This window comes from Epinephelus moara, chromosome 6 (assembly GCF_006386435.1).
Source record: "Epinephelus moara isolate mb chromosome 6, YSFRI_EMoa_1.0, whole genome shotgun sequence".
Taxonomy (NCBI): Eukaryota; Metazoa; Chordata; class Actinopteri; order Perciformes; family Serranidae; genus Epinephelus; species Epinephelus moara.
The window spans coordinates 7,164,365-7,179,951 of NC_065511.1; the positions used below are offsets into that span (position 1 = coordinate 7,164,365).

Sequence of the window (15,587 nt, forward strand, 5' to 3'; positions counted from 1 at the left end):
AGAGGGGCTCATTTGATTGGTGTGATGTGTGTAAAACCCACTCCACGCCTTCTCTCCTCCCTCTTTCCGACTTGTGCAGGTAGGAGGGACGGAGGTGGGAAAAAAGAGCAGCTGCGCCAGGCGCACGGTGTGCCAAACTTGCAAAATCCGCCTGGCCACACCCAGTTGGCGAAGCGCAGGTGCGCTGCACCCCCGCCTCGCCCGGTCTGCGAAACTAGAGCCCTTTATGTCAGTATGGTGTCATGTCTCAGATAAAGCCCTTGCTGTCGCTTGAAAATGTAGCTACATCAAAAATTAAACAGACCTGGATCAGAATTTTCTCTGTGTCTCACAAGACTGGACGAATGATCCAACTAAATGGCCTGAAATATCATTCCCAGATATCTTCTATCTGGTTGACTTGCCTGGTAAGAGACACTATTACATTTACTATGGATATGATTCATTAAACTTACCATACTATCACTACCCTACCGCCATTACTGCTATGATGTGTGACTAGTATGTTTTAGTGACTCTCATGCACAGTTTTGAGACAGTAACAGCTCTAATGTAACTTAATGCCATTAGTCTAACATTATGTTTTGACCTTGTGCGTGTGTTATCATGCGGGACTACACACAGTTGAACCTTGAGAAATAAAGCTCTAGCGAATGTTCAGTTAGGAAGACAATACTCTTCATACTTGGGCAGTAATTGTTCTTCCTCAGCCTGCCATTCACTCCTCACTGCTTACTCATTATCTCTAGCTGTCAATGTTCGGGACTGTCAACTGAGTCATCAGCTTTTCTACAGCTGATCCACAACCAGTAACAGAGAGACACACCTTCTCCATCAGCCTCCTCATTTTAAGTATGGCTCTTTTCTGCCCGCCATTCTTTCATGCTGCAGCCGTGTGTACCTTCCACCTCCCCATCACTGCCTAGTCTTTTCTGATTCATCAGGCTCATTTGCCTCATCAGCCATCAGCCTCACCAACCTCACAGGTCATCAGCCACCACCACCCCCACCAGTATCTGGGCTCCACGGGAGGGATTTATCTTTTTGCCGCTCCGATGTCCCTTGGTCACAAAATTCTCCCGCTGGTTCCTAAGTGCCAAAGACTTCTGTTAAATTTTAATCAGCATAAATCATCTGTTTATCTGTACACTCATACTCTGTATTAAACATTATCTCAGCTTCAGTCTCCCGTCTCTCCTGGTTGAACTAAAGGTCCTTGGAGGCTCACAGCTTTTTTACCAGTGGCTAAACAATCTAACACTGTTTGGATGAAGGAAACGTCAGGTTAGATAATTTTGTTAAACCAGAAACAGCCTTGAAATTGCTATCGCCAAACCAACCAGTTTTTTTTTTTTNTTACCAGTGGCTAAACAATCTAACACTGTTTGGATGAAGGAAACGTCAGGTTAGATAATTTTGTTAAACCAGAAACAGCCTTGAAATTGCTATCGCCAAACCAACCAGTTTTTTTTTTTTCAGGCATTTTTGAGCCTTTAATTGATAGGACAGGTGAGTGTGAAGGGGGGAGAGAGAGAGAGGGAGTAACATGCAGCAAAGGGCCACAGGCTGGAGTCGAAACCGGGCCGCTGTGGCAACAGCCTTGTACATGGGGCGCCTGCTCTACCACTAAGCCACCGACGCCCCAAGCAAGAGCAATTTCAAGGCTATTTCTGGTTAAACATATGGGATCTTACTCTAACAAATGTAACAAATTGGTCTGTCTGTGTGGGTGTCATCTCTATAATGTTGTCAAACACAGGATAATAATCTGAGTATGTCAGTGGCAAAAGCAAGCACTTTTAGTAGATGTAAATTGATGGTTTTAACGTGCCCCGAGCGGTTTACGTTACATCAGCCTGTTTCGCCTCTGCAACCTGGCTGGACACACTGGACCATTTCAAAAAAGGGTTGTTGGCATTAGTCACTTAGACACAAAAAACTTAGGAAAAAAATGCTCCAGGTTAAAATTCATAGTTTATTTGGCATGCAGAGAGCCACACAGCAACTCTTTAGCATGGACGTAGACACAATGTTTTGTGGGCATTCCCATAAAAGTCGGCCATATCTATGCTCATTGGGGATTTATCCTTGTGGAAGATATTGTAGTGTGTGAAGTGGCTGTGGGAAGGTGGGTGCTGCGTCTCCCCCTTTTGACAAGGGGTGGAACAACAAAGTCTGTATATAGGTGGCTATTTCACCAAAACGAATGGGCTATCTGAGCATTTGTTTTAAATTTTGAACAGCATGATGAGGTGCCTGTCAAAAAAATATCTAAAAACAAAGACATTTTAAAATGTGCAACTTTCATCAACTCTTCTGATCTGATATAACAAGTCATCTTGTCAGGTCAAAGTGCAGAGGTCAGGGTCAGCTAAACTTGAGGAGAGAATTGCTGTAATGGGTGATAATCAATGGCGCAGACAGGTGCATGAACATCCTTTGGACTAACGACTGATGAAACCACCGATGTGAGTACCTGAGCAGGTTTATTCGTCCTGACTTCCTCCTTTAGCCCTGCCACTAGAGGTCGGCCCTTAACAATTAACATAAATATTGGTCTCTATAAGCTGCTTGTACAAACAACTGATGGGGTTGATTTTTCGGGGAGGACAGTCTCAAAAAAATCTTAGCAGCAAGAGCTACAGCTAGGGTGACTCCATGATGATAATGTGCTTGGGGTAATTTGTTCAGTTTATGCTTGTGTAGTGTTGCTTTTATAAAGCCTACAGCATACTTTGTCACTGATGTATAATTTAAATCCGACATGTATTTGCCTGACAAGTTATGGGCGCTTAAATCTTTATTAGCAGTCTCCCGCCATCGTGTTGTCCAGATTGGTTTTCAGTTGAGGGATGTAAGTAATTCTCAGGCCATTATAGACACACTTACACAGACAGTGCAGTGAAGCCTTAGCTTAACCACATGATTCACTGTGTTTCTCATCATGCATTAGACAGAGACAGTATTCTTTGCCCGTCACAGACTGTGTTATTGTTACTGTCGAAATGTCAATAGAGAGAGCTGAAAGGATGACAAGGTAGTCACAATAATTGAACTGGTTAAAAAAAAATCTGTGCAGGGGACTGCCACTTATTGCACTTCCCACCTTACTCAGAGTTGTGTCTGAGAATGGTGTGGGTCTACTTTTATGGAATTTTTGCTTTTATTATTTGGTTACCTGATGAATAGTTTCAGCAAATCCCAACACTCAGTCATGCCAAAGTATCACTGACATTGCTAAAAGCTCAACCCTGCTGTACTTCTGTATTATAGTTCTGTATTATAGTGTAGACCACTATAAACCAGTGAAGCATAGACTGTTTAAAATAATCAACGTGTCCTCAAAGCACAGTTCATATGTTATCCGACAAAAATACACACACAACGGTTCATATGATATCCAACGAATTTATGCTCCACGAATGACATTATGTCTGTAACGTAAAGTTACATAATTAACATAAGTTTACAGAGGGAAGGTTTAGGCAATTTAAGTTACAGAGGTTAGGTTTAGGGAAAAGAAACATGATGAGGATGCCTATGGATATTCTCATTTATCCAGGTCATAGTTATCTCAAGGCAATTGAATCGAACGCACCTGGACTAAGTTTTGTCTTAGAAGACATTTCACCTCTTATCCAAGAGGCTTCATCAGTTCATGCTTGTCTGACTAGGCTGGAACTAGTCTAACTGATGATGAGGATGTACTTTAAAATACGAGGTTTAACACCCAACTCCTAGGTGAAGTCCCATCGGAAAGTTTGGGACCACATCCTTCTTTACACCCATCAGCACATTGGTCACATGATCGGAGCCTTCCATAATACATGGCCTATGCACAAACTACTGGCTCATGATCACATGGGATATGTATGAATTTTGGAGCATTCCTTTTTGTAGGAAAACATACGAATAGTTTATGAGAACAGCCTGAAATAATGGATGTAGCCACTGTGATGTCATACACTGTTTATTGTATTCCTGTTATTTCGTTACTCCCTGTTATTTTGGTCATCCCCATCTTGGATTTTTGGGCCTAGAAGTGATCATACTTCTAGGAGAGGGTTGAGCTAACCTTAACGCTAGCTGTTTGCTTTGTTGGCACAGTGTATTTACACCTATGGTTAACTTTGTTGATGCAAATACCTATGCCTTAAACTAGGCTAATGCTAATGCAAATGCCTAAAACCATAAAACAAAATGTACTTAATGGAGAAACTGAACCTCCAACTCCTTAGAGGATTATTTTAGTACAACCAAGTACAAACCAATACTTTTTCAGGCAACCAAACTTTACAGTTAGCTTATGTAAGCACAGTAAAATAGCTACTCTGCAAATCTGGGGTTATGTCATGGTTACGTACGTCACAGGGCGGCTGTGGCTCTGGAAGTAGAGCGGAAGATTGGTGGTTTGATCACCAGCTTCTTCAGTTTGCATGTCAAAGTATCTTTGGCCACAAAAACTGAACCCCTCGCGGTGGCTGTCCCATTAATGTATGAGTGCAAATATGTTGAGTAGCAGGTGGCACCTTATATGACAGCTGAGGCCACCAGTCTGTTAATTTGTGTGTGAATGGGTGAATGTGACATGTAGTGTCAAGACTAGAAAGGCCTTATATGAGTGCATGTCCATTTAGCATTTACATTAACGAACCAATGTTGTTGCTGTGGTAGCGCATTGTCAACGAATGGCAACCACCGTTTACTCAAAGTAACCACACCCTTAATTATGCGTTACTTTAAAGGGATAGTGCACCCAAAAATGAAAATTCAGCCATTATCTACTCACCCATATGCCGAGGGAGGCTCAGGTGAAGTTTTAGAGTCCTCACAACACTCCGAGGGGGGAGTGTGTAGCAGCACAACTGCACACCTAATGGCTGACAGCGCCCCAGATTAAAACATCCAAAAACACATAATTGAAACCACAAAATATCTCCATACTGCTCGTCCGTAGTGATCCAAGTGTCCTGAAGCCCCGACATAAAATGTTGTTTGGAAAAACGTCATTTGTTGTTGTTTTTAGCCTCATTGTAGCCTGTAGCTCTGACTGCCTCTCTGTGCACCGTGCTCACGTGTGCGTGTGTGTTCTTGGAAGTTTTAATCTGGGTCAGCCATTAGGTGTGCAGTTGTGTTGCTACCCACTCCCCCCTCGGATCTCCGTAAGTGTTGTGAGGACTCTAAAACTTCACCAGAGCCTCCCTCTGCATATGGGTGAGTAGATAATGGCTGAATTTTCATTTTTGGGTGCACTATCCCTTTAAGCCTTAATAACATTCAAATGGCTGACTACTATAAAAAGTCACTCTCTGTATGGTTGTCACGAAGGGGGAAATAAGCTATAGAGACCATATAGATTTTTTGTACCAGACTGTAAACAAATTTATTTCTAATGTTGGACATTTTTACATGTCTCAAGTAGCCATTCAAGGACCTGCAGTTTTTGGCACTTCAGCACTGGCCTCATTTTACAGCACTGCAGGTTGCTGCTTGGAAAAGAGCAGTGTTGTAAACAGGCTTGGATGACGGCCACTGACAGATTCAGAACAACAGTACACCCCTATTAATTTTGAATCACTATGTCAATTGTGACCATTACAATTTATGACTATGACAGTAACACAATTACTGATGTCAAGTCATAATTTATTTGCTGAGCAGTGCTGCTTTGTAGATTTTTACTCATTGCAAATTGTTTTTAATCATTGTTTTCTGATGTGGCTGTTTAGTAATACAGTGTTCTTTTCACTGAACCAACTTTTGGTAAAATCTGGACCTGAAGATTTTAACTGAAAGTGTGGAACGATAACAGTAAAACATAAATGTATAATTGTGTGGAACTTGGTCCAAAAGTCTTAGTCTGAACTCAGATTAATGGCTTCTCATTGAAACCTTTCAATAAATATGTAAAACAACGCAACTACATAATGTTGCCGATAATATAATTTTTTTTTTTGGAATGTGCTGATTCACTTTTTTCCTGAGAGTAAGATGAGAAGACTGATATGAGTCTTGTGTGTGTTTGGAGCTGGAGCCAGGAGACAATTAGCTTAACTTTGAATAAAGACTAGAAGCTGGCAGAAACAGCCTAATTCTCCATGATAAAAGTACCTGCAGGAACTCTTATAACAAGAAGACAACAGGAAGTCACTGTGTCAGGACAGAAATAGTTTCAGCACGCAATTCTCCCTAAAACCACAACTTTTAATTTGTGAAGCATACTGATAAAAAAAAGAGATACAAGGTGTTAATTAGTCAGCTTTAGAGGTGTTTGTAAGGATATTTTTGGAACTTTGGACAGAGCAAGGCTAGCTGTTCCTCCTGCTTCTACTCTTTATGCAAGTTAAGTTAATCACCTTCTGGCTCTAGAGCAGGAACATATCTGTTTTTAGGGTCCTGTTTTCCCCGCTCAATATCCTTCTCAATATGACTGAAGGAGACCTTTCAAAGCGTTTCACGTTCTCAGCAATGTTTTTCCCTCGGTAAAAAGTTCAATGTATGTTTCTCTGGGTCAACAGCTTATGTTGAAATCACCCACCACCAACAATAGGCAGCTGAGGTTATACTCCTTTACACAAACACAACCTTAAAATTTGCTGGCAAGACAATTTTCTTGACTCTAGACATAAGTATCTCCACAGAGGCTGGACAGATTTTTACCATTAAACTCCATTTGACACATCTTTATCCATTCTTTCTTTTGACTTTGAACTTGATATAAACTGCGAAGTTTATAGGGCCACATACGGCCTGCAGCTACAATATAAACTGCAAAGTCTATATGAAGAGAAATAGGATGTGTGGAACATAGGACCCTGGGAGGTGGGATGACCCCCTCTAGAGCTAGGTGTACAGTAGTCTCACCAGATGTAGACTGCCATTGGCCGGTTATTTAGACCAACATTCTCCCCTCCTTTCGCTATCTGCGTGTTAACATTATCAGAATCCACAACGGAAAACAACAGCCTCTGAGCAAACCACATGCTGAAAATGGCGAGCTATGAAGATTTTGATCGTGAAATCAGGCATGACTACATTGTTTTTCTTTTTGGTGAATTGTTGTAAAGATCTACAACATATAAAACAACACCTTAGAAAAGCCCATTACTGATGCTGATACATTTTCGGACACGGCCAGTTGTAATTTATTTGCAACATCTTTTTACCTTGCAGTGTCATGCACCAGTGGTCTTCACAAATGTCCTGATGTGTTTCGCTTTAATTAAACTTCTGTGATATCATTGCTACATTGTTCTACAAGAGGCACGTACAGCTAACAAATTGTCTGTAGTTTAAACGGACCAAATGAGCTCCTCCAGAGCTGAAGTATAGTGAGGCGTCCCCTCTAGGGCATCGATTATCTAATTATATGGGATGAGCTAGTACACCATTATCTATATTGGTATCTGTTTAACAAACTAAAATATCTGTGTCTACATCTGTACTCAGGACAGGCGGGATTTAATTAAAGTGGTTGTGGTCGTAATTGGAAATGGGTTCGGCCTCACCGGAATATGTTATTTCAAGTCTGAAATTGACATAGGGTGATGAGAAGTTGCTATATTTATTATTTGTTAGCAAACTCGTAACAGAACAATCTCAGGATTATGCTTCAGATATTTTTGATCGCAAGAATGAGAGACTGAACTCAGCTATCCATATTAAGATATACCCTCATCGAGAAGATATATATATTGACACATTTTACATGGATGAGACACATAAAAAGTACATTATCTGTATCTGATACTTTTCATCCAAGCATATATTATATTTTTATCACTTAAGTTGAATCACACAGTCTACATATGTCTATTAGGCCTACTTATTTTGTCGTTCACTTTTGTGGAAAATTAGCCGTCAGTGACAGTGCTCGCCTCCACATGTGCAAATGTTCCATCAAAACAAGCCCCCCCCAACACTAATTTGCAACAGCACCATTGCAACATCCTGGACTTAGTTCCGTCTGAGACAATTTGATTGATTTAAAGAAATAAAAACAAGCCAGAGCATTTTTTTCCCTATAGCAGAATGATAATGCGTGCTTCCGGACCTTTCTCTAGCGCTGACACAATGCTATGAAGGTAGGTCTGGTGAGACTAGGCGCACAAACATGAGAGTGGTATTAATCTCAAAAACAAAACAAACAAACAAACAAACAAAAAAAAAACCGAAGCGTATTGCCAAAAAAACCCAAAAAATCAATATCAGATAACGTGAAAAGGTTCATATTCAAACAGATGTTTATCATGTTTTTGTAAAATATATTCATGTTACAACAAGATATTTTCATGTTATTACATCGTACAAACGTAATCAAGAAACCAAACTTTTCTTGTTATAGCAATATACTATTTATCTTGGTATAACATTAAACGTTTCATGTTATAATGTGATAACATAATATATGGTTTTAATGATAAACTAATTTTTCAATAAAGAAAGGGTGTTGGAGAATGGCTAAATTGAGGAATATCACGACTTGATTAAGTTATACTTAATGCTTTGGTGGAGACATTAGGAGATGTAGCAGTTATTGACTGCGGTAGATAATATTGCACAAGTATGTGCAATGTAGGCCTACACCAAGATGGATTTTTACGATTATCTGTCAGAGTGAGCTGGACGAGGTGTGTAGAAACAGCTTTAGCTCAGCGTCCCCCCATATGGACCTTAACAGAGAATCATTCAGAAGTTGAGTACAAAAAGTGCTCTGCAAATGATAGGTTTTTATGTGAGTGCTCTGGTTAATAAATGTAGTGGCAGCAGTACACTTCCGTATAATTCTAAAGTCAAACAATTTCTTTTAAGCAAGTCTTTTCAACTTAAAGATGAAATAACACCATTCTGCAATTCCCCTAAAGTAAAAGTTAAATTCGTAAGTCTGGCATGACCAGGTGGCTAATGTTATTTAATATTGGCAAACTTTAGGCTGCTGACAGTGTCTCTTCTCCTCTTATGCTGTTGTTACACTACATTATGCACAGATACATCTCTCTAAGGTCACACTGCGTGTAACATGATGAATCCTGTGTTATCTGTAATTAAATGTGAGAAAACAAGAGGACTAGTGTTGCTTTATTATATAGATATGCTTTTATTAGAAATAAGACACATTCATTTTGTGCTCTGAAAACTGTACATTAACAAAGAGGCGACCCCAGTAAATTAAAAAGGGGAGTGAGGGTGGGGTGGGCGGGGGTGTGTGTGGCAGGGTGGGGCGCAGATCAGTGGGTCAGGGGGTTTCGACAAATACAGATCTGAAGGGAGTGATTGGCGGTAATATCAAAACACACACTGTTACATTGCGATACAGAACACTCGTATAGTCCAGTACCCTGAAAGGACGAGGAGGGAATGGGAGGATCAGTATCAGAATAATCATGTTCATATTTATAATAATGATAACAACTATCCCCAAGCACAGTAAGAAAGATATTTATAGGCTAAAATCCATTCTGTAGAACTCTGTTGAAATAATTACAATGCTGTACATCAGGACTCCAAATGAGCCTTGTGCTTTCTCTGTGTGCAACCACCATCCCTCTATAACCTCTGCCTTGTATATATCATCACCTTTAATCATCATACCATATATATTTATAGATCTAGTCATTTACTCATCTGCAACTACTCAACACACACACACGCACATACACACACAAGTACCTTTTCCCTCTGTGAAACACCATCATATTTTGCATTCACTGTACCAAGCCTGCTTGTACATCGAGAAACTGACTCAAACAGCATGTGTTTGTTGAACGTGGCTCCTTCCGGACGCACTGACACTGACGTCCATGTTATCCCTCTGCGGGCGGCATTGAGGTTGAGGGCCGATTAGGGCGCAAGGCCCACCGGCCCTGCTCTCTGGCATCTCTGAGGTGTCCGTCGATGAGAAGGCAACTTGCCATTTTGGCTCTGGGAAACTTCTTTTTTTTTTTTTTTTTACCCCCTCTCCCCTTCGCTTGTCACTGCAGGGCCGACCTTGCCCTGTCAGGATCACGGGGGGATAAAGTGGTGGAGCCAGAAGGATTGGGGTGAGTTGAAGGGGGGAGAGAACTGCATTGACCGCCACGTGGGTGTGTGTGTTTGGCAGTCTGCCTCACTTGTTTGTTTTCCCTTTTGAGATTGATGTTGAAGAAAAAGTAAGTCCAGAGGCATCTCCATTTACATCAGCGTTCATCAGAAGAAAGAGAGAGCAGAAAAGTGATGCAACAATACTCTCAACAGAGAAAAAAAAGGAGACATAATCATGATTATTACATTGTATTCATTTAATACAGGGGTAAACATCGCATGATTACCTTTGCTATGTGATTTATTACATGACTATATGATGCACATGGCAATCTGTACGACCATGTGAGCCACTGTGGTGTCTGAGACCATATACAAGAAGATGACCAGTATTTTGCAGACAAAAACACCGTCCAAACATCAAAATGAAACATTAAAAGAGACGCTATTTTCCTGTTCTCTCTTTAATTGATTGAATTAATTTTCTGATATTGTGACGCTTCTCTCTCCTCCTCGCCCTCCGTCCCCCTCACGTTCTCGCAGTGGGCCTTATCCAGCCTTTGAGTAAAAATACAGAGCAGGGCAGTGTGTGTGGTGGGTTCTGCTTGTCTGTCTGAGAGCACTGGGGAAAAAAAGGACGTTGTGGGTGTGATGCCAGAAGCTGGGTCACACCTCTGTCTGAAGGTCCATGATCTCCTGGCCCACCAGAGGGATGGTGGCGCTGGTCTTCTCCCACTCTACCGTCTGCATCTCCAGAGGGGAGGCAGCCACCGTCTCCAGGTCCTTCCTTACCCAGGATGGGGGGGAGTGGGGCTTCCTGATGCCCTCCCACGCCCTCTTACTCGGGGTCTGCTGCTTGTCCTGATGGGGAGAGGACAGAGGGAAAAGGCTTGTTTTCTCAGAGATGGTAAAATCTGCGATGTATTTCAGAAGTTATATTGTGAGTTCTTGGTGGACACTGCCTTTTATCTGTCTGCCTCAGTGATATCCTACATTTCTTAAAGGAATAATTTGACATAAAAAAAAAAAAAAATAGCTTCAGTTTCTTGCTGAGAGTTAGGTGAGAAAATCGGGACAGTTCACCCCAAAATCAAAAATACATATTTTTCCTCTTACCTATAGTGCTATTTATCGATCTATATTGTTTTGGTGTGAGTTGCCAAGTCTTGGAGATATCGGATGTAGAGATGTCTGCCTTCTCTCCAATATAATGGAACTAGATGGCACTCGGCTTGTGGGGCTTAAAACACCAAAAAACATTTAAAAAACTCAACAGCAATGTCTTTTTCCAGAAATTATGACCCAGTTACTCAAGATAATCCACAGACCTTGTTGTTAGCAGTTTCATGTAGGCTATTAACTTTGTACCGAACTGCACCCACCAACATGTATCAGAGTGCAAAAGGAAGGGTGCATCTACTCATGTAAGACAGAGCGAGATAAAAACATCAATGGTGTTCTCCTCAGCTGAGCTGTAACATTAGCTAGCTCAGTGGTGCTAGGTGAGCTAGCAACAGAGGCATGCTTCTCTCTGCAGGGTGATATGGTTGGCAGGTGTAGTTCAGTAAAACAATAGTTCCACAAGTGTGTGCCATCTGTTTCCATTATACTTAAGAGAATGGAGACATATCTATAGTCGATATCTCCAACACTCAGCAACTCACACCAAAACAATCTAGCTTAATGAACAGCACTACAGATAAAATTGTTTTGGAGTTAACTGTGCCTTTAAGTGAGGAGCTGGAGCTAATTAGCCTTGCTTAGCATAAGACTGAAAAACAGGGAGCAAAAGCTAGCCTGGCTCTGTCCAAAGTAAAACAAAATATGTCTACTTCAGCTGTGGCTAAAGCTCATTTGTTTATTCTCAACACAAACAGAAAAGTAAAAACAACAATTTTTGGTTTTGCTGGAAAGTACGAGCTCAGCCCATTCTCATTCTGAACTTGTCAAATGTCGCTGCTCGGTCAATGATTTTGGCTTCAGACACCAACGGCAAATGCCACCTTGAGCAGTGCTACGATATGCCTCCGGGTGTTGTCAGTTTTTTACAGGACTGGCGCGAGGACACCTGGTGCGTAATATGCAGACGTGAACCGCACTGACAAAGCTGCGATATTTGATGAGTTGGGATAAGAACTCATTGCCCTGTTCCAGCCTTTATGCTAGGATAAGCTAACCACCGCCTAGCTCCAGCTCCCAACTTAACAAACAGACAAAAGAGTTACTAACTCTCAGCAAGAAAGTGAATACACACATATATGTTTTTCCAAATGTCAAAATATTCCTTTAATACCTTTTTTGATAACCCCTTTACAATGGATGTAAACTTGCTAATTTAATCTAAAGTGGGTATATGCACAAAAAGCTAGCTAGACATACTGATAAGGAAAGGGATGCAAATATGGTTGTGGCTGAGGCACGTCCTCAAAACACATCTTGTACCCACAGTGGAGAAGTTGATCTCTCTGCCTCTTCCACTTGTACCATCTTGATGATACATCAGAATGTCTTTTCTTTGTCTCTGGAAAAAAGCTAATGCTGTATGATTCTGCAAAGCTATCATAAAATCTGAGTGGGTTCTGAAACTATCAGTGTCAGATAGCTGCACCTTTGATCTGTGAAGCTGGACTTGGCACTATGAGAGAGAAGACCCGACCCCAAAGCTGTGAAACAAATGGAGATCAGGGAGGGGCTGTTGCAGCAGAAGGAAATGGATATCATCTGCTGCCATGGAATGACTGCAGCTACAAAGCCAACATGGATTCCCTTTTGTACCTGCTGTTGGTGATTTTGAGAGACTTGTTCCCAGCCAACCCAGCCCCGACCTACGTTTCCAGTTTTAAGTGGGTAAAAAGAAACGGCTTAAGTCATTATTTAGCTAGCTAGAAAGAACACCCAACCCCCAACAAAGATAATCATAATGGACCCTATTTAAAAAATCTATACACATGATCTAAAGTGCGTGGTGGAAGTGCATTTCCGTTGTGTCCAACTCCATTTTTCTTAGTAAATGGCACATGGGGCATGGCAAATGGGCACGAAGTAGGGCACAAGGGGCAAAGGGGTTGTATTTAGTCCCTGAACTAATTAAAGGAGTGTTCTAGACGTAACATGAGCTTTAACAAGTTGGAGAAGTGAGTGGTTTACTGCTGAGAGTAATGCAGTAACATGGGACGTTTATGCAGCAAAAATAAAGTAGTTATAAACTTGACAGAGGAAACAGAACTAAACTTGTAGCTTCTAAAATAATCAATAAAGTTGCACTGCTCCTCGTACATACTTTTGCACATCTTTTAATGGGGAGTCGGACAGCAGCTCTGTAGCTCTGCTCTGATCTCTGCTACGTTCACTTTTTTTAAAGAATATAACTATCTGAATAATAGGCCCTTTACAGGAAAGTACTCCAGCATACTGACTTCGGATCAGGTTCTTGTTGGTCAATAGTGTATTCGCTTTCTGCTGGCTCAAAATAGCAATACACCAACAATGTGCGTGACCACACCTCATTTTAAGACCTACACGCCCATGGGACCACAGATGGGCACAAGTACATTTGCTTCTTACACAATGTGGGTGCAGGCCATGAAAATGACAACGGCACTGATCTGAAAGCAACAATGACAGTTGGGCTGCACTGTGCACTGCTTTGTATCGGGTGTAAGATAGGGCCTACTGAATCTCACCACTACATTACTAGCTGTAAAGTCAAAAGTGAGAGTGTATAGTCCTGGTTATTCCTGAAAAGGCAATGTTAGCAGAGTGGCAGTAATAGCTTTTTAAGGCTTAGATGGGCATAAAACTTAATCATCAGTGAGGTGATTAACTTTGCTAGATATTCTTTAATGCTCTGATTTGCTTGGCTGGTGTCACCTCTGTAGCAATGATCATTGAGGTTATTGGGCATTGTATTATTCACAGCTATTCACCTTACAGAAGGTAAGTTTAAATAATTTTAACCAATGGCCATGACAACCCTGTAGTATACTTTAATTATCGCTGTCTCTTGTGCATATGTCCTTGAAGCAAATGACATGCAAAGATGCAGAATTGGCACAGTGATAGAAATAAGGATTTTGAAAAAGCCGAACCTAAACAATATGGCCTTCATGTTGGGTAGCAGAACATTAGCCTGTACATAGCTTGAGCCATCGCTGTCAGCCCTTTTTAAGGCCTTGTCTTGAAACAAGCTCTAACAAGTTGTGTAATTTAGGAGAACCTTTAAATGCTTGTCACATTTGGAGTGACAAAATGTACTTGGCTAAGTTTGTAGTCGTAGTTTGTATGCTCACCCACAGTTACGCCCCTTGATGCCCTTACAGCTAATTTCTTCTGGCACTGACATTGTAAGCAGATAAAAATGCAATCTTTAAAATGGCTGCACTAATAATTAAACAGGCAACTCCACTCAAGTGTGGTGATTTGTGCTAATGATAAGAGAAAAGGAGAACAACATGAGATATAGGAGAGGAGGGGTGGGGGCAGGACAGAATAAAGTTAAACTCTTTACACTCATGTTGGTCTTGTCGCTGCTGGCAGAGGACACACTCCATCTTTTGGCAGCTTTGGCGTCAACAGGTGGAGATTCTCTATCCTTGTCTGCACTGTGAATCTTCCTGTTCAGGTCCTGAAACATGTCCTGGTGGCGTTTCCGGGTATGCATAATCTTCTACACAGGGACATTGCACGTTACGTACAAGGTAAACAGTACAGGCTAACCATCAATCCTACTTTACCTCCTTCACATTTTAATGTCTCGAATCTCAACACTACAGTCACACCCAAGCTTTGAATAAATCTGATAAATGTATGCAAGCATCTAGAGGTCTGAATAGCTAAGAGACATCAGCTGTTTGGTCTATATCTAAAAAGCTCTGTAGGAATCAAAGAGACTAAAATTACCTCAAAGTCAAGCTCTGCATAGCGTGATTTTCGTCTCTGGGGGGAGATGAGACAGAGAGATTAAAGATGTGTCTTGATATTGTGTGCCTAGTGAGCAGACAAATGCTCAAGTGTTTCTTAATAGTGTAACTCCACATCAGCCAGTCAAAAAAGGGGACCCAGAGGAGAGCAGCGAGTCATGAGGGAGGAAACAAGGTTTGCTGCTGGTCATTCTGACCCTGTTGGCACAAGTTTGCAGTTAACAGATTGTGACCGAATGACCTTTAAGTCCTCCATCACGGAGTGGTGAAGGAAAACCTGACCTTTAGGCTGCTTGGTTGCCGTGGCAGCTGCCGCCTCGCACGGCATTATGGAAGTGTGTTTTGCCCTGAAGTGAAAAGACACCAGCAGGCAGATGTCCAGGCCGCTGTGTCGCTGATCACTGTGTCGTCTCATCCTGACACTGCTGTCTGCACTACGAGCTGAGTGAAAACTAACCTTTTTAAAGATGTTGTCCTTACATGGGGCCAGAAAATGCTGGGATACTTCATGAGATGCAGTGTTTGTTATGAATGAAATGAGCCTTAATTTTAGCATCAGAGAGTGGGTGACCTAAGCATGCAAGAAATGGAGCACAGTGCTGCTCTTTGGAGACCTAATTAATGATCCTTTCATTCATTTTTATGAAT

At 41.4% G+C, this 15,587-nt stretch overlaps 2 protein-coding genes across 2 annotated transcripts in view; one reads left to right on the top strand and one right to left on the bottom strand.

Annotated features, from left to right (window-relative positions):
* tsnare1 (T-SNARE Domain Containing 1) overlaps window positions 1-15,587 on the top strand; it is a 1,274,638-nt gene that overhangs the window by 579,846 nt on the left and 679,205 nt on the right. The gene's annotated exons all lie outside the window — the stretch shown is intronic.
* The window catches only part of adgrb1a (adhesion G protein-coupled receptor B1a), a 253,455-nt gene continuing 246,957 nt past the window's right edge, over window positions 9,090-15,587 (bottom strand). Inside the window, exons 29-31 of the mRNA XM_050047694.1 lie at window positions 14,920-14,955; window positions 14,528-14,686; window positions 9,090-10,881 (exon numbers count right to left, since the gene is read on the bottom strand). Of these exons, the coding sequence (XP_049903651.1) occupies window positions 10,687-10,881; window positions 14,528-14,686; window positions 14,920-14,955 (390 nt within the window). The 3' untranslated portion in view covers window positions 9,090-10,686. The remainder of the gene's footprint in view (window positions 10,882-14,527; window positions 14,687-14,919; window positions 14,956-15,587) is intronic.